Raw genomic sequence first — 18,594 nt, forward strand, 5'->3', positions numbered from 1 at the left:
CGTCGGACATTATGTCTATAGATTATGACTTGAGCAACTGTTGATTTTCTTATAATTTAACTGATATAGGCAACTATCAATCGTATAAAGCCAGAATTCCTACACTACCATGATCTGTTCCAAAGAGCGAACCGGTCTACAGTTGGAATTTCAGTCTAATTGTTCAAATTTGGTAAGTACATAAATTGAGATATAAATATGTACCAAAATTAAACAACCGGTAGTACATGGAAGATTGTATGATTTTTTTTGAGACATTAAATTAAATATATTTTACTTCAAGAATGTGTCAAATTTTTACATTCAACCCGATTAAATTAAACAAGTTGGCAAGCCAAAATATACTTCTCCTCGGAAGAATTGTCCCTAGTGGTATTAATTTCTCGAGAGGACCCTTAAAGATAGATCTCCGCAATTCAGAGTTATTTACTAAAAACGTAATCCCGGTTCAATCCCTCCCGGTATAAAAATTTAATTTTAATTAAAATAATTGAGACGAAACAACCGATTATAATTTATTCAAAATATTACTAGGGCGTCGCAAAAACCGAAAACGGCTCTTTCAACAAAGACCTGAGCGGAGCGAGTTGGAAATTCACTGGTTAATTAGGCTTAAGTTAATGATACCCTCACCCCAGCAGAAAAGGAAACATGGAAAAAGAAAACTGCGTTTTATTTGGAAAAGGAAAAACAATACGGCGTTTGCCAGTTTGCCATCCAGCTTGCCCTATGTGGTAGTGCTCCAAAGGAGCTTAAGTCTTTCAAGTTCAGTTTTTTTGGCACAAAACCCACTTTTATTGTTGATTTTTAAAAAGGTGCCCAATGTTAAAACCCGGCAACATAAGTCATTCCGAGGGCAAATTCGTTAGGCACAATGTCCGCAACTGCTTTCTCCAGAGTTAAACCTTGGGAACGGTGAATACTTAAAAAAATATGTTAACTTCCGGAATAAATTTCATTTCAAAAAAATATGTTAACTTCCGAAATAAATTTCATTTTAAAAAATATGTTAACTTCCGAAATAAAACAAAATAAAAAGAATTGTTAGACTCCCAGTCTCTTTCCCACACCCGTTCACGACTGGCGCTTAGTGCTTACCCCTCTCTTCCCCCCACCGATCCACGACATTTTTCTCCAGCCGCTTATCGAGGCTCTCCCTCTCTTTACCTGCCCACCCATCACCCGACGTCGGACAGCAAGTCGGACAGCAACAGATTTTTCTCCAGCCGCTTATCGTGCCCCCCCCCTTCTTTTTCTACCCCCCCAGCACCTTGCGTTGGACAGCAATATTTCCGGAGACGGACAGCAAGATTTCCTATCAACTTTCCACAGTGAGAGCTTCGCTCACTCGCTCCGCTCAATAAATTAAGTAGTTACAACAGTGAGTTAGACGTACTAAAACAATGCACAATTGAATTTAACCCTTTTTACATTACAAGTATATCAGTTGAATATAATACGAAGCAAATTTTAATGAAAGAGATATATACAGATGGTATTTGTATTTTTCTCGCTTACGAAATAGTTGCCGCATCTTAACGCTCATTTTATTTCAACACTCGCCCTTGATACCGTAGAATAGCTATATTCGACATCTGGTAGTGGACGACTCGTACACTTCCAGTTGACGTTGTAACACATACCGCATGAACAAGACCAATGCCGTCCAATTTCCAATATCATATAATGACTCGTACACCCAGGAAATCAAAGACTGCATTAGGAATCGTAAATATCCAAATATCCACACCAAATGCATTAACAAGAAGCAAAAACATTACCATCAACAAAGCATATAGAGCCACTTGACTAAACGACCGCTCGTACATCAGTAAACGTTAAATAAACGCCTTTGCATTATTACAACTATTATTAAAAGCCATAAATAAATAACAAAAAACTAACAAAGTGGATCACCCACAGGTTCTAACCTATAATTAACCCTCTTATCTCTGCTGACTGCGCTAAAACAAGATTTGACCTTTAACATTTCATACGTAAAAAATGTAGACTTTAAAAACTATTAATATACACTTCCGCTTAAGCTGAGCATATAATTTTCTTTGAACTGTAACATGTATCGGTGGTTCTGTGGTAGAACACTCGCCTGTCATGCAGGAGGGCTCGGGTTCGAATCCCGCCCGATGCGATCGCAAATTGATACTAAGACGAATACCGTAAACATTTGCTGGAAACCCTGTCATTTGGACTCGGTCCGTCCCAAAAGTCGAACTACTTACAAGGAGACTACCCGAGGTGCAACTCACCGATTTTGTTCAAACTCGGGGGTTAAGTAGGCCTTAATGAATCATGAAAATTCCCAAAGGGAAAAGTTTCGACGGGCATTAGTTTTGCCATGGCAACCAAAAATGCTTTCGACAACACAATTTCGAAAATTCCTGACCGAAAATAACATGGGATTTTGAAAAATTCTAATGCTCCCCCCCCCCCCCCTGTAAAAAATCTCGAAAAAATTAAAAATTTTGAAAATGCCAAAAAGAGTAAATATTGATCAAAATTGACGAAAAAAATTAAAATTGGTCAAGTTTTGATCAATTTTGATCAAAATGGGTAAAAGTGGAAAGATGTCATGTAAAACTAATGGAAATCACTTGTATGGATAAAAAACTCAATTTTGATGGCAAATCAATTGGTCTATTTATCAAATTACTAGAACAAGATAAATTTGACAAAATTTGATTCTAATGTGAAATATTGCTTAATTTTGATCAAATTTAATAAAAATTAATAAAATATGAAATATTTATCAAAATAATTTATAAATTTAATGAAATAAATAAATTTTAACAATGTCTGATCAAACAAGATAAATTTGACCAAATTTGATCAACATTTGAAATATTGCTTAATTTTGATCAAATCCAATTAAAATTAATAAAATAAAACATATTTTAAAAAATAAGGCATGCATTTGATGAAATTGATATATTTCAACAATTTCCGATGAAACAAGATCAAGTTGACCTAAGTTATAAATATTAATTTAGATCAAATTTTATAAAAATTTACGAAATAATTAACAAAATAAGGCATATTTTTGATGAAATCGATATATTTGAACAACGTCTGAACAATATTGGTCAATTTGATCAAAATGGGTAAAAATGGATTTAAAAAAAGGAATTTGTATTTAATGGGTAAAGATTTTTATAATGGCTTAGATGATGTGGTACAGTTGTTACTATATGCGATTGTTAGTATAGTATAAGTTTGTAATAAATAAAAACTTCATTACATTTTCATATATATATAGGTTTAAAATATTTTTCTTTTTACAAAATTTACATCAGCGTCTCATGTAAATTTTGTAAAAAGAAAAATCTATTTAAAAATATATATATGCAAATGTAACGACGTTTTCAAAAATATACCAGTACTATCAATTTTGATTTATTCTTTAAACCCAAAAAGTAATTTTTATTATTTTTTTTATTTTTACCCATTTTGATCAAATTGACCAAGATTGTTCAGACGTTGTTCAAATATATCGATTTCATCAAACCTATGCCTTATTTTGTTAATTATTTCGTAAATTTTTATTTTTATAAAATTTGATCTAAATTAATATTTAAAACTTAGGTCAACTTGATCTTGTTTCATCGGAAATTGTTGAAATATATCAATTTCATCAAATGTATGCCTTATTTTTTAAAATATGTTTTATTTTATTAATTTTAATTGAATTTGATCAAAATTAAGCAATATTTCAAATGTTGATCAAATTTGGTAAAATTTATGTTGATCTATTACTTTTATAATTACACCAAATGATTGCTATAAAATTTGAGTTTTTATCCGTAAAAGCGATTTTCATTAGATTTCCATGACATCTTTGGTTTTTTTACCTATGTTGATCAAAATGACCAAAATTGTTAAAAAAATATTCAAATATATCGATTTCATCAAACCTTAATTTTGTTAATTATTTCAAATTTTTTTAAATTTTTATTAAATTTTATGAAAATTAATTAATATTTATGATGTTGGTCAAATTTGGTCAAATTTACCTTGTTTGATCAGACATTGTTAAAATTTATTTATTTCATTAAATTTATAAATTATTTTGATAAATATTTCATATTTTATTAATTTTTATTAAATTTGATCAAAATTAAGCAATATTTCACATTATAATCAAATTTTGTCAAATTTATCTTGTTCTAGAAATTTGATAAATAGACCAATTGATTTGCCATCAAAGAGTTTTTTATCCATACAAGTGATTTCCATTAGTTTTACATGACATCTTTCCACTTTTACCCATTTTGATCAAAATTGATCAAAACTTGACCAATTTTAATTTTTTTCGTCAATTTTGATCAATATTTACTCTTTTTGGCATTTTCAAAATTTTTAATTTTTTCGAGATTTTTTACAGGGGGGGGGGGGAGCATTAGAATTTTTCAAAATCCCATGTTATTTTCGGTCAGGAATTTTCGAAATTGTGTTGTCGAAAACATTTTTGGTTGCCATGGCAAAACTAATGCCCGTCGAAACTTTTCCCTTTGGGAATTTTCATGATTCATTAAGGCCTACTTAACCCCCGAGTTTGAACAAAATCGGTGAGTTGCACCTCGGGTAGTCTCCTTTGTTAGTCCCCTCGGAGAGGTAAAAATAAGTAAATAATTTAGAGATTAAAGTTTTCACAAATTGCTATATCTTTATCTAATCGCGTACATTGGAACGTACATAAAATTACAGGGGCCCATTCTCTTATCATAGCTAAGCTATTGTGTATGTTAATTTACACTTTATGTTTAGTAAACAGCTTTAAGCTTTCTTAGAATTACACAGTTTTTAAGAACAATCCTTAGACAAATGATCTATGAATCGATAGGAAATACTACAACGTAAATTTTAACGTTAAGATAACATTTCATAAACACCCTTAATTACTTCTCGTAATTTAATATTTCCGTGGTTTGCTCATTTCAAGGAACAATCTACTGCTACATTTTCCTCTATTCGGCCACTACGAATGAAATACTCATTCGCCGGACAACTAGCAGCATCTATCGCACGACGTGACGGCGATTGTATATGATTAAAAAAATCCTCGTTTTAGTCGCTTGCAAAAATTCCTTGTTTTACTATATTCCTCGATTTAGCAACCAAATGTTATAATTACGAATTTCAGATTTTATATTTAAAGTATCGTAAAATTAGCATTTAGCTGCTTCATAAGAACCCTTAATTACTCGAAAATTATCGTAATTTAATTTTTCCGTGGTTTGTCCATTTGAAGTAACACACTATGAATGAAATACTCAGCCGCCGGACAACTAACGACATCTATCGCACGACGTGACGGCGATTGTATATGATTTAAAAATCCTCGTTTTAGTCGCCTGCAAAAAATCCTTGTTTTAGATTTTCCGCGTTTTCAAAGAAATCTGTTTTAGCAACGTATTTCTGATTTATATTAATACATCGTAAGTATGAGAAACTCGAATTAACATTTAAATGGTTAATAAATAGCTTTAATTATTCTCAAATTCGAATAATTTCATTTTTCCTCGTTTCAATATTTGCCGTGATTTAGCAACCAAATGTTATAATTACAAATGTCTGATTTAAATTTAAAGTATCGTAGGGACGAGAACGCAAAAATTAGCATTTATAATCTTAAAAAGAAAACTTAATTACTCGTATACTCTCGTAATTTAATTTTTCCGTGTTTTCTCCATTTGCAGGACTAGCGGCATCTATCGCCCGACGCGACGGCGATTGTATATGATTTAAGAAATCCTCGTTTTAGTCGCTTGCAAAAATTCCTCGTTTTACTATATTCCTCGATTTAGCCACCAAATGTTATAATTACGAATTTCAGATTTTAAATTTAAAGTATCGTAAAATTAGCATTGAGTTGCTTCATAAGAACCCTTAATTACTCGAAAATTATCGTAATTTAATTTTTCAGTGGTTTGTCCATTTGAAGGAACACACTTAGAACAAAAATATATATAACAAGTTGGCAAGCCAAAATATACCTCTCCTCGGAAGAATTGTCCCTAGTGGTATTAATTTATCGAGATAACCCTTAAAGATATATCTCCGCAATTTAGAGTTATTTGTTAAAAATATTAACCCATTTCTATGCCGCCCGGTATAAAATTTTAATTATAATTAAAATAATTGAGACGAACGACCAATTTTAATTTATTCAGAATATCATAAGTTAAGTAGTTACAACAGTAAGTTAGACGTACTATAACAATGCACAATTGAATTAAACCCTTTTACAGAACAAGTTTATCAGTTAAATATAATACGAAGCAAATTTTAATGAAAGAAATATCTACAGAGGCTTTTTGGAATTACTCTCTTACGAAATACTTGCCGCATCTTTAACGCTCATTTTATTTCAACACTCGCCCTTGATGAAGATACCGTAGATATCTGGTAGTGGACGACTCGTTCACTTCCTGTTGACGTTGTGACGCATACCACATGAAAAAGACCAATGCCGTCCAATTTCCAATATCATATAATGACTCGCACACCCAAGAAATCATTGACTGCGTTAGAAATCGTAGATATCCAAATATCCACACCAAATGTATTTACAAGAAGCAAAAACCTTACCATCAACAAAGCACAGAGAGCCACTTGACGAACCGCCAGCTCTTAAAGCAATTAACGTTAAATTATCTCCTATGAATTAACAGAACTATATATAGGTCGTTAAAAAAGTGGACCACCCACAGGGTCTACCCTTTAACCCTCTAATCTCGGCTGACTGCGCTAAAACAAGATTTAACCTTTAAAAATACCAGATTAGGCCTTCATAAATTCATTAATAAAAAAAGACTTTATTACCTATTATGCTTACGATGCCTGTCTTAATTTCAGTGAATCTAAGGAGCTATCGGTGGTTCTGTGGTAGAGCGCTCGACTGCCAAGCCGAATGGTCTGGGTTCGAAACCTGGGTGGCGCATTTATTTTTAATCAATAGAGAAACGCTAAAGTAGAATTTCTTCGATGCAATAATTTCAATTTCAATTCTATTTCAATTAAACCAAAATTTCGTACTCTATTAAATACGCTTCCGATAAAGCTGAAGGTCTAATTTTCAATAAGGCGTAACAAGTGTCGGTGGTTCTGTGGTAGAACGTCCGCCTGTCAATCAGGAGGTCTCGGGTTCAAATCCCGCCCGATGCGATCGCAAATTGATACTAAGACGAATACCGTGTACAACTGGTGGAAACCCTGCCATTGGACGTTGAGAGGTAGCATTACACTCAGCACTCGGTCCGTCCCAAAGTCATTAAGAAGAAGTTGGAGAGAAAACGCCCATATAAACACAACAGACCCAACATGCACATCCATCAGAACACAAACACAACAAATTCAACACTCACAACCTACGCATAAACATTACAAAAACCGTAATACACCAAACCGTCACGACGGTGAGCGAAAAAACACCATCCAAACCAAACCGCAAATGCATCCGTTAACGCTCACCGTCACACGGTGGTTTTGCCAACCCTTTGAGAAACTGCGTACGCAGTGATTACACTTTGCACCGAAAATGCGAACGCGTTCGCAGTCCTGACAGACAGACACACCCACAGACCCACCCACAGACAGACACGGTCGTTGTATAACCCCTCCTAGGGGACTTTGTCCCCTCGGAGAGGTAACAAGTTGGCAAGCCAAAATATACCTCTCCTCGGAAGAATTGTCCCTAGTGGTATTAATTTCTCGAGATAACCCTTAAAGATATATCTCCGCAATTTAGAGTTATTTGTTAAAAATATTAACCCATTTCTATCCCGCCCGGTATAAAATTTTAATTATAATTAAAATAATTGAGACGAAACGACCAATTTTAATTTATTCAGAATATCATAAGTTAAGTAGTTACAACAGTAAGTTAGACGTACTATAACAATGCACAATTGAATTAAACCCTTTTACAGAACAAGTTTATCAGTTAAATATAATACGAAGCAAATTTTAATGAAATATCTACAGAGGCTTTTTGGAATTACTCGCTTACGAAATACTTGCCGCATCTTTAACGCTCATTTTATTTCAACACTCGCCCTTGATGAAGATACCGTAGAATAGCTATATTTGGCATCTGGTAGTGAACGACTCGTTCACTTCCTGTTGACGTTGTGACGCATACCACATGAAAAAGACCAATGCCGTCCAATTTCCAATATCATATAATGACTCGCACACCCAAGAAATCATTGACTGCGTTAGAAATCGTAGATATCCAAATATCCACACCAAATGTATTTACCTTACCATCAACAAAGCACAGAGAGCCACTTGACTAACCGCCAGCTTTTAAAGCAATTAACGTTAAATTATCTCCTTTGAATTAACAGAACTATATATAGGTCGTTAAGAAAGTGGACCACCCACAGGGTCTACCCTTTAACCCTCTAATCTCGGCTGACTGCGCTAAAACAAGATTTAACCTTTAAAAAATACCAGATTAGGCCTTCATAAATTCATTAATAAAAAAAGACTTTATTACCTATTATGCTTACGATGCCTGTCTTAATTTCAGTGACTCTAAGCAGCTATCGGTGGTTCTGTGGTAGAGCGCTCGACTGCCAAGCCGAATGGTCTGGGTTCGAAACCTGGGTGGCGCATTTGTTTTTAATCAATAGAGAAACGCTAAATTAGAATTTCTTCGATGCAATAATTTCAATTTCAATTCTATTTCAATTAAACCAAAATTTCGTACTCTATTAAATACGCTTCCGATAAAGCTGAAGGTCTAATTTTCAATAAGGCGTAACAAGTGTCGGTGGTTCTGTGGTAGAACGTCCGCCTGTCAATCAGGAGGTCTCGGGTTCAAATCCCGCCCGATGCGATCGCAAATTGATACTAAGACGAATACCGTGTACAACTGGTGGAAACCCTGCCATTGGACGTTGAGAGGTAGCATTACACTCAGCACTCGGTCCGTCCCAAAGTCATTAAGAAGAAGTTGGAGAGAAAACGCCCATATAAACACAACAGACTCAACATGCACAACCATCAGAACACAAACACAACAAATTCAACACTCACAACCTACGCATAAACATTACAAAAACGTAAAACACCAAACCGTCACGACGGTGAGCGAAAAAACACCATCCAAACCAAACCGCAAATGCTTCCGTTAACGCTCACCGTCACACGGTGGTTTTGCCAACCCTTTGAAAAACTGCGTACGCAGTGATTACACTTTGCACCGAAAATGCGAACGCGTTCGCAGTCCTGACAGACAGACACACCCACAGACCCACACACAGACCCACCCACAGACCCACCCACAGACCCACACACAGACCCACCCACAGACCCACCCACAGACAGACACGGTCGTTGTATAACCCCTCCTAGGGGACTTTGTCCCCTCGGAGAGGTAAAAACCATGGTTTTTATATATATTTTTGCTTAGAATGAAATACTCAGCCGCCGGACAACTAACGACATCTATCGCACGACGTGACGGCGATTGTATATGATTTAAAAATCCTCGTTTTAGTTGCTTGCAAAAAATCCTTGTTTTAGATTTTCCGCGTTTTCAAAGAAAATTACTTTAGCAACGTATTTCTGATTTATATTAATGTATCGTAAGTATGAGAAACTCGAATTAACATTTAAATGGTAAATAAATAGCTTTAATTATTATCAAATTCGTATAATTTCATTTTTCGTCGTTTTACTACATTCCTCGATTTAGCAACAAAATGTTATAATTACAAATTTCTGATTTTATATTTAAATTATCGTAGGTAGGAGAACGTAAAATTGGCATATATATATATTACACGAAAATTATCGTAATTTAATTTTTCCGTCGTTTGTTTATCGCACGGCAAAAATTCCTCATTGATTATTTTCCGCGGTTTACTTGCTGGGCGCAGTGTGACAAAGCCGTATTACTACTATTTAGTAGCTTTCCTTCATTTTCCTCGTTTTCCGCGCTTTCCGGGTTTTCCTCGATTTCCTTGTTTTAGTCGTACCCACCATTTTGCGCCAGTCAGACAAAGGAAAGAGGGCAATAAAAATGAATTTCGGTGTAAATAATCCCACAGGCTTTGCCTTTGCTACACCAAGGTATGATTATATATATCAAATATTTTCAGTATTTTAATTAAATTTAAGTTCTTCAAATACAGTGCTACAATAAATCCACTAGGAAGCACAACAAGCTCCATATTTACTTCACAAACTGGATCCACCCCAGGTTGGTTATATTTCATTAGTACTCTAAATGGTCTAAAAAGTTATTTAAATTTCATTGATCGGTTATTTTTCCCCCTATCATGATAATTGTGACCTCAAAAGTTGTTCAGATTTGAGTTATTCTAATCATGGTGATAAACCTCTGTTGTTAAGTTTGATTCTGTGTGCACAAAGCCCATACAATTTCCTGATGAGTGCTTTTATTTGGGTTATTATTATTATTGAGTGGGGTGGCAAGCCAAGCACTTGGACACGAGGTCCATTGTGCATCCCCAATCCAGATGACTTAAATTAGTCCTATTTCTGACACAAAGCTTAATATCTGCCTGGACGTGATGTTAGAGACGTCATGCGTCTCCAACCGGTGAGTACCCAATTGCTCAAACTTCTGGGCCATATAGTAATCGCAGTTACAGAGTACATGTGAGGCAGTTTCCTCCTCAGCTAGACAAGCTCTGCAAATCTGGTCATCGCTGACCCCAATAAGAGTTAAATGTCTGTTTAGATGGCAATGGCTTGTAAGTAGGCCAATAACCACCCTTATACTAGCTCTAGAGAGCGAGAGTAATTCTCTGGCTCTTTCCCTAGAATTGCCAAGAGTAAACTCTTTGACCTGCCTTTGACCCTCCATCTCAAACCATTGTCTGAGTTGACGATCTGACATAAACTTGGAGATCTAGCCGCGTACAAGGCCCCGGGGGATGGGGAGAGTAGGTTCCTGCCCAATGAACCCAGCCCTCGCACCTTCCTTGACCAAGGCGTCGGCCCTTTCATTCCCAAGATGCTCCTTATGCCCAGGTACCCAATAAAGTTGAACTTTATTGTGCGTCCCAAGAGCACAGGAGATCTAAGCAGCTAGAAACGAGTTTAGAAAAAATACTATACTGGCTGAGAGCTTTAAGAGTGGCTTGGCTATCCGAATAAATCTGGATAACCTTCCCATGATACCCCTGATGTAAACAATAAGCAACACAGGAGCAAAGATTTCTGCTTGGAATACACTAGTGTGTATCCCTAGGCTTTCATAAAAGCCAAAATCTGATTGGAAATATCTCGATAGAGCTTAGTGTGGCTGTGCTCCCAATTATTAGCCTTCCACCAGCCATTTTGGTTAAGCCTATAGGCACCTAAAAAAGCAGCTTCCTCAATAAATAGGTGGAGAGGAAGCATATTCAGGAGAATTTCCAGAGAAGCGCTTGGGGCTGTTCTCATTGCTCCTGTATTGCCGACACAAGCCAGCCTTTGTAGAGTGCGCAGATCACACTGCACATTCCTTAAAGTCACTCTTGGCCACCAGACCACAGCTGCATAAGACAGGATAGGTCTGATGATCATAGTGTACAGCCAGTACACAGCTCTGGGGCTTAAGCCCCAGGTCTTGTTAATTTGGGTTACTGAATGCGGCCCAGGTGTAAAAAAATGCTATAACTCTTCTGGGTTTCTTCCAGTTGGTTTAGCTACTACTCAACCAAGTTTATTTGGCGCTGCAACTTCCACATCTGCCCCAAACCTATTTGGTGCTTCTACTGGAACCAGCTTATTTGGTGGGACAAATACTACTGTATCAACAGGAACCACACCATCAAGTGGTCTCTTTGGGGCAACCAAAACAATTAGTTTCGCAACCCCAGTTTCAAGTACTCCAAGCTTTTTTGGGACTCCAAGCACTTCGAGTTTTACTCTAGGGGGTCAACCTACTTTTTCTTCATTTGGAACGCCATCAACAAGCGTTACAACTACAACAGCCCCTGCAGCACCCCTTGGTCTTGGTGGTGTTGATTTTTCTCAGGTCTCTGGGGTAAAATGTTCCTCAGCGGGAAAAAAGTATATTTTTGACTATCTTGAGCGACGAAAGTTCTAATTTAAAACCCAATTATTAAAATTCTCAAACTAGTGATAGCAAAACTATAAAGGAACAAGTTTTACCAAATGAAATTAGTGAATCCATCAATTCTTTTAGGTATACACAATTGTTGAACTTGCACTTTTTTAGAATTCTTATCTTACAATCTTTTTACATTAGGAAATATGTGAAAGAGCAGAAAGCCATTAGAGAGGAAATTTCGCGAGTTTCTTCTAAACCAATTTGCAAAGTTCAAGAAGAAACTGCTTCATTACAGAAATTAGTATCAATACTGACTAGTGCAATTCAAAGGAATGATTTGGCAATTGATAGACTTAAAGCTGCTTCAGCCAAAGTTGTTACTTTTTTTTTTTAATGTGGGTTGTATAATTATAAACCTTTTATATTTTAGGATCTCAAAAATGCAGAAATAGCTCAAAGAACCAAAGATCTACCACCCTCGATACAGTTTGAAAACACTGCACCTTTCGAGTTTGTTGAATTAATGGCCAATACTTACATTGTTAGTTGGTCTTGTGAATAATCTATTTATATTTACAGATATTTCCAAGATTTGGTGGTAGACTTTGAGAAACAAATGTATTCGTATCGTTTGCAAATTGAACAACTCGAACAGCATTTTGTTTCTTTAGCAAAACCTTCTATTTTATCTCCCCAAGGTGATATATTTATATTAGATATAGAGTAGTATCACTCTGTAGCTTTGGGCTATGGCCGCCATTTTGAGGGCAGTTTTTTATCTATAGGAAAAAGCATGGGTGACGTCGACATACGTCACGCCGATATTACTCTATTGTAAAAATTATACCTGACTTTGCTAAATCTCCAATATTTTTTCTATTCAGAATTAAATATTGTTGTCCGACGACTCCACGAAACATTTGTAGCCCTAGCAGCCCAATTACAAGGAGTACATGATGCAGCTAGGGTATGGAAAATTCCTAAAATAAATAAATTCAATATATTAATCTCAGTAATCTGTAATGATACATTATGGATCCTAATAAAATATAATATTTTAATAGGTTCAAAAAGACGCTTTCCTCAGTATAAGACGTTCTATGATTGGAGATTCCACAAATATTTTTGAGCGCAATAAATCCGATGGGCAACCAACTAAGACTAAAATATCTGTCCCAGTTACCATTGGACCAGCTCCATTTTCATGTAACCCTAGTGCAGCGGTTATGGCCATGGCTTCCGCCCTAAATAGAGCTCAACAATCAAGTGGTAAAAACAATAGATTTTTACCTTTTTTATTTTTAAAAAAACGCATTCTTAACCAACGAAGGTTTGTCTGCTGGAAGTGGTTTTGCGAATCAACAATCTTCCTTCTCCGTTTTTGGTAATACACCGATTAAACCACTAGGTAAATAACGTAGCTTTGTGAAATTCTTCTGACCAGGAGAATAAACATTTTCACACAGTGCCAAATTTGTGCTTAATATATAAATTTATATAAAAAAATTTTAGTGAAGGTTAGAAACTTGTATTTAATGTTAGTTTTAATTTTAATTAGAAAAATTTAATCCAATATTCTTTTAACATGGATTATTCCACACCTAAATTTACAGAAAACTGTTTAGATATTTATACCAAATATTTAAAATTATTGTTAGGCAATTTAATGTAAAAGAGAGGGAAGAATTATTTTCATTATAAACAATAAATTATTTCATTTATTCTGCCTCTTTGTTTTTCTTCAATTTAGATATAATTGGCCCAGGAAACCTCCCAATATTAAATTTTGGTTTATTGCAGGAACTTTTGGACCAGGCACTTTTAGTTCTCCATCCACATTTGGAACTCCAGTTGAAAATAAACCTTTCCAACTACAAAAACCACCATCTGGCAATAAGAGAGGCAAACGTTGGACAACCAACTAAACGTTTTATCATCTCATGTACATTTTTGTTTGTATTCTTTTAAACTAGCAAATTAAAGTTCAATAAATATTTTTTCTTTCAAATTCACTATCATCAATGTTTAATATATATATATATATAGACATTTAAAATATAAAATTCTTACAAACCACATCTGTTATATATTTATTATATTAGTTAAAAAAAAATATTTTATACTCTAAAAGTTGTGGCAATTTCTTGTAACACTGGGATCAGGAGACTAAACGCATCCTGGATGTACAAGCTGCTATTAGAAGCCTTAAATTGAAAAGAAATAAAATCGCCAATTAATTTTGCATGAGGAAGGGGATTTAAGTAAGACTTAGCCCAAGACAAAAATATAACATAACATTTTATTTCTAAATTAGTAATTTACGTACCTCCAAATAAACATTCGTAATTAAAGGATTTACAGAATCTGGATCTTCTGAATCATCCTGTAAAATTATTGGAAATAACCAAAAGTGTGCCACTTATTTTAATTTTATAACTATATCCCAAGTTCTAGGAATGCAAGCACCTCTGTTTACTTACATTTTAGGCCAAAGCCGAGCTACATTTAAAAAACTTCCAAAATGAAAACTAATGCTGAATTATTATACTGGAACATTAAAATTGGTTATTAAAAACTAGGGGTGTGAGAGTCCTGAAAATTGGACTTGCAAATCAAGAGTCCAATTTTGCAATACTTCTTCAAGTCTTAAGTCCATAAGAAATGGATTTCAAGTTTTTAACTCTTTAGAGGGCAATTAGAGTCCTAAATTTTATCCCAACAATTTCAAATCAGAAATGATTATTTTAATTAATTAAGTACTTTACTAATTATTAAAGTTTTATGATTAATTTCAAATTGGTATTAAAAACTACCAAAAATTCTCAAAAAACTAAATTTTTGATTCTGCACACAAAATTGAAGAATCATGGTCATCTGGTAGTAAAATTTCCTCTTGAAATGGCTCTACCTTTTACTCATTTTTCTGAAAAAATGACCAGTAAAAACTAATGGCCACAACACGCCTAGATTATAACTGAAGAAAGTTCTATAAACTTTGAAAGTAAAAGTAAAACCAAAAGTCAGTTTGGGATTTGACGACCGAACAAAGAGGCGCAAGTCTCGAGGGAAGCAATATCGCAGCTCTGTTTGCGGAATATTTGGAAGCAAAGCAAAAAACGACTTGCGGGAAATAATGTACTCGCCGGGTTTTTTTCATTTTGTTTGTAAACTAGAGTACACTTCGGATAAATTTTTAACCTTGGCAAAGGACACGGGTACCCGATCGAGTCCTAGAAAAACGATTTTAGAGTCTCAAATCAGAGTACCCAACTCGAGACAGAGTACTCCCACAGCCCTATTAAAAACACTAGCTTCATCTTCAGAGATTTGGGAGCTTAGCACATTGTCTGGAGCTTGTTGATATTATCATACATTTCTTGAGTTTTTTTGATTGCTTAAATTTGAATTTGTTCAACCAATTTAAAAATGAAACCAATAAGTACAACATATCTGGATTATGAATTTGCTAATCCTTCTTCTAATTTAGTAAGAAAAATGGTTTTATAAGCTTATATGTGTCATACTCATTGGTATTACGTTACTTATATAAGAAATATTTCATTAATAAATAGTTTAAATACTTACAGCAGCAGTGTTCAAACAACGACAAAATTCAGAAGTCAATATTACAATCTCCAAGCACAGCACCGATGTTAAACTATAAAAGGCAAATATCCCTAATTAAAAACGCTATACACGCAACATTAAACAAACAAGAAAACAACCTAGTCAAATGTTTACTGTGGCAATAAAGCTCTTTCAATGGTGGCCCTGAAACTATCAATAGCTCCGCAATTTTATGGTACACCTCCATCATACAAGCAGATATTTTTGCCAAAACCGTTATTGCTTCAATATAAATTTCCTTTAAAAAGGTATTTTGTATCAATTTTTATCCAGAATTTAAAAAACCAAAAAAAAATAAGAATTACCTTTGCATCAACAACTTCCCTTCGATCTTGCTTATCCTTGCAATTTTGAAGCCATTCCTTGGCATCATTTGGAACATTAGCAATTTTATCAACATTTAATTTAAAAGGTAATGAAGAAACATGTTCCGTCAGCAATTTGTTAAAATCTTGGGACACTTCTTCATCTATGAAATTTATAAGTATATAGAAGAGAAATGATTAATTACAGCCGTCGAAAGATATAATTACCAGGAGTGTCATCAGTTGGTGGTAAATCTTCGCAGAGAGTCCTTATTTCCTCCATAGCAGTGATCAGTTCATCACAACTCTCAAGGCTTTGAAGTTTGGTTTTACTTTGAATTGATAGCATCTCCAGAGCTTCTAAGTGCACCAACCCTTGAAAGTCATCGAAAAGCTTGCTATAATGAATGGGAAATGGATCTTCATAACTTTGGTCATTAACCGTAGCATTTTCTAATTTGTCCCGTGCTTCTCTAAGAACCTTTGTTTAAAAATATTATATCAGCTTGAAAAATATTAAATATTTTTGGTCAAAACCCACCTGAGAAAGTGTAGTTTTTTCTCCTGTCAAAATGTTTCTCTTATTCCTAAGGCCTGGGTCTCCCTCTGTTAAGATATCCATAGTTTTCTTTCCGATCAATTCTAAGGTATCTAAGCCACCAGTGATTACCTTGGAGCCCTTAGAGAAAAAAGGTTTTTTTATAAGCCACGGTATGGTTTATCAAATATATGTTTAACCATACAGTTGACTCAAGAGCTCTCGTTAAAGCAGATACACCTCCTAACAGACCACCAGGCAAAAGACCATCATGAGACTCATTATGTTTTGATGAAAAAGTATCTATCCATAAAAAACCACACTATTAATGAAAAATTCTAGGAAGATGGAAATTAACTAAACAACCAGCGCTGTCTTGCTTTTGTGGAATGCTTTTGGAACTTTCACTCTCTTCCTTTTTGGCCAAGTTTGTAGCTAGTTCTTCAGGTGATGGTGCTCCTAACGAAGCTTCAACGGTTTCCAAGACTGTTTCAATTCCTTGAGCTTACAATATTAAATATTCGTGAGCCCCAAGATTTGTTACAAATGAAGGGGGGTGGCTAACTTACTAACGTGAGATGTAAATGTGGATACTGAAGAAGCTGCTGAAGATATGAATGAAGTTCCCCAATTTCCCAATCCCCATCCAGGCGATGGTGTCTGTTAAGTTTAATTCTTTAAGAAATCGTTTAGAGAATTCAAAAACAATAATATTTTTCACCTTTTTTTCCTCTTTAGGTGCACATAGTCTATCTAAAACAGACATTTCATTCTCAGTCAGAACATGGTGAGTTGCTTCATTACTTCGAATTTTCTCTAAGGCCTTCTTTTCCATATGTAACATAACTCTTGTTGTTTTCTCTGGATTGCTTAGTTTCCTGGTGACATTTACAATAATTTTATCATCTGGTTTCTCCTCACTTTTAGCTCTGGATTTTGATTCTTCTATTGGCCTTGTTGTTTTTACATTTGTAATTATTTCATTCTGATTATTTTCACTTTTAACTGGAGGTTTTGATTCTTCTATCAATCTAGCCGTTTTCACTTTTGTCAGTTTGGAGTCGATTTGATTAAACTTGGGTTTTGAAACATTCAATATACCAGATGGTTCACACAACTTAGTTTCATTACAATTTATAAGGGGTAGTGATACTGGGGATTCGTGATTTACTGGATCACTTTTAACATTTTGGTTGTGTCTTTTATCTAATATGTTTGATGCAGTAATATTATCTTCTGTTTTTGGGATTTCATGTTCTGGTTCTTCTTTACTGGAGTCCTTAATTGGCCCTGATGGACTACTTTCATTTTTAGTGGAGAGTTTGAGTTCTTTGCTTTTTGGCACTTCCGATAATTTATGCTGGTTGCATTCAATTTCCCCTTCATCGGCACTTTCAAAATCCACTTCGCTATCTGACTCCGATGTGGCCATAGCTGGTGGCAGCTGCCAATCTGCAACTGAAATTGCCAAGGCTTAAGAGCTAACAGATTGAGAACTTGAGAAGTGCGATGGTCTTAAAGCAAAGCAACCAATTTTTTTCTTGTGGTTTCTTTCTTTTATATGAAGCTAAATGATGAATTATTGTTCTACTTTATTTGAGGGAGATAATTTATTTAACAATCTGGATTACTACAAATCCTACACAGCACAGCAACACACCAAAAGACAATGGCGAGCTTGTAGTAATGTTCTGAACATAGAAGCTGAAAACTATTCGTGAGTTCTGAACCGTTAAGAGAACGGCTTAGGACTAAGCTGTGACGTCACGCAAAAGTTCTGGATAGTTCAGAACTTTTGGACGAATAGTTGTGATTCGTACGATTTGACGTACGCAGCCCGATGTGCAGACGAATTTTAGAGATTTCAACCTTGAGTTCCGGCCAGTACTTGCTCTTGAGCAGGTACCATTTAGAACGGTTCCGAACGGTTCAACAAGAGGTTCTTGTCTGCGAATAGTTTGCATTTGGGTAGTTCTAGAATTTTTTTGCCGAATAGTGCGCATGGGGACTGGTTGAACGGTTCAGAACTCACGAATAGTTTTCAGCTAGAGATAGATAAGAAATAGAGGGAA

General features: G+C 35.0%; 3 protein-coding genes across 6 annotated transcripts in view; 2 read left to right on the top strand and 1 right to left on the bottom strand.

Moving 5' to 3' along the window:
- LOC149948516 (serine/threonine-protein kinase Nek8-like) overlaps positions 1 to 18,594 on the top strand; it is a 260,812-nt gene that overhangs the window by 135,720 nt on the left and 106,498 nt on the right. The window lies entirely within an intron of this gene.
- On the top strand, positions 9,988 to 14,060 carry Nup58 (nuclear pore complex protein Nup58). Of its 2 annotated transcripts, XM_090173559.1 has the most exons (11): positions 9,988 to 10,098; positions 10,161 to 10,228; positions 11,676 to 12,051; positions 12,122 to 12,187; positions 12,251 to 12,425; positions 12,483 to 12,562; positions 12,632 to 12,750; positions 12,937 to 13,019; positions 13,117 to 13,321; positions 13,383 to 13,460; positions 13,853 to 14,060. In XM_090173559.1, exons 1-11 carry the CDS (start codon positions 10,049 to 10,051, stop codon positions 13,975 to 13,977), a joined length of 1,425 nt encoding a protein of 474 aa, XP_090029685.1. In that variant the 5' UTR covers positions 9,988 to 10,048; the 3' UTR covers positions 13,978 to 14,060. The 2 variants fall into 2 exon arrangements, with proteins under 2 accessions (XP_090029685.1, XP_090029686.1); XM_090173560.1 differs by lacking the exon at positions 13,383 to 13,460.
- Positions 13,955 to 18,192, bottom strand: LOC149948525 (protein FAM114A2). Its single transcript, XM_090173558.1, has 11 exons — positions 17,244 to 18,192; positions 17,092 to 17,182; positions 16,889 to 17,026; positions 16,728 to 16,825; positions 16,526 to 16,663; positions 16,213 to 16,465; positions 15,985 to 16,148; positions 15,778 to 15,917; positions 15,638 to 15,710; positions 14,379 to 14,435; positions 13,955 to 14,256 (listed from the first exon to the last, which is right to left on the bottom strand). The coding sequence occupies exons 1-11, from the start codon at positions 17,952 to 17,954 to the stop codon at positions 14,170 to 14,172; spliced, it is 1,950 nt and encodes a 649-aa protein (XP_090029684.1). The 5' UTR covers positions 17,955 to 18,192; the 3' UTR covers positions 13,955 to 14,169.

This window comes from Leiobunum rupestre, chromosome 4 (assembly GCF_980474605.1).
Source record: "Leiobunum rupestre chromosome 4, qqLeiRupe1.1.hap1, whole genome shotgun sequence".
Lineage (NCBI taxonomy): Eukaryota > Metazoa > Arthropoda > Arachnida > Opiliones > Sclerosomatidae > Leiobunum > Leiobunum rupestre.

Coding starts and splice junctions, on each gene's coding strand:
- Nup58 (XM_090173559.1), top strand. CDS start 10,049: ATGAATTTCGGTGTAAATAATCCCACAGGCTTTGCCTTTGCTACACCA. Junction 10,229..11,675: donor ACAAACTGGATCCACCCCAG/GTTGGTTATATT, acceptor GGTTTCTTCCAG/TTGGTTTAGCTACTACTCAA. Junction 13,020..13,116: donor GAGTACATGATGCAGCTAGG/GTATGGAAAATT, acceptor ATATTTTAATAG/GTTCAAAAAGACGCTTTCCT.
- LOC149948525 (XM_090173558.1), bottom strand. CDS start 17,954: ATGGCCACATCGGAGTCAGATAGCGAAGTGGATTTTGAAAGTGCCGAT. Junction 17,027..17,091: donor CACATTTACATCTCACGTTA/GTAAGTTAGCCA, acceptor TAATATTGTAAG/CTCAAGGAATTGAAACAGTC. Junction 16,466..16,525: donor AAAAAACTACACTTTCTCAG/GTGGGTTTTGAC, acceptor TTTTAAACAAAG/GTTCTTAGAGAAGCACGGGA.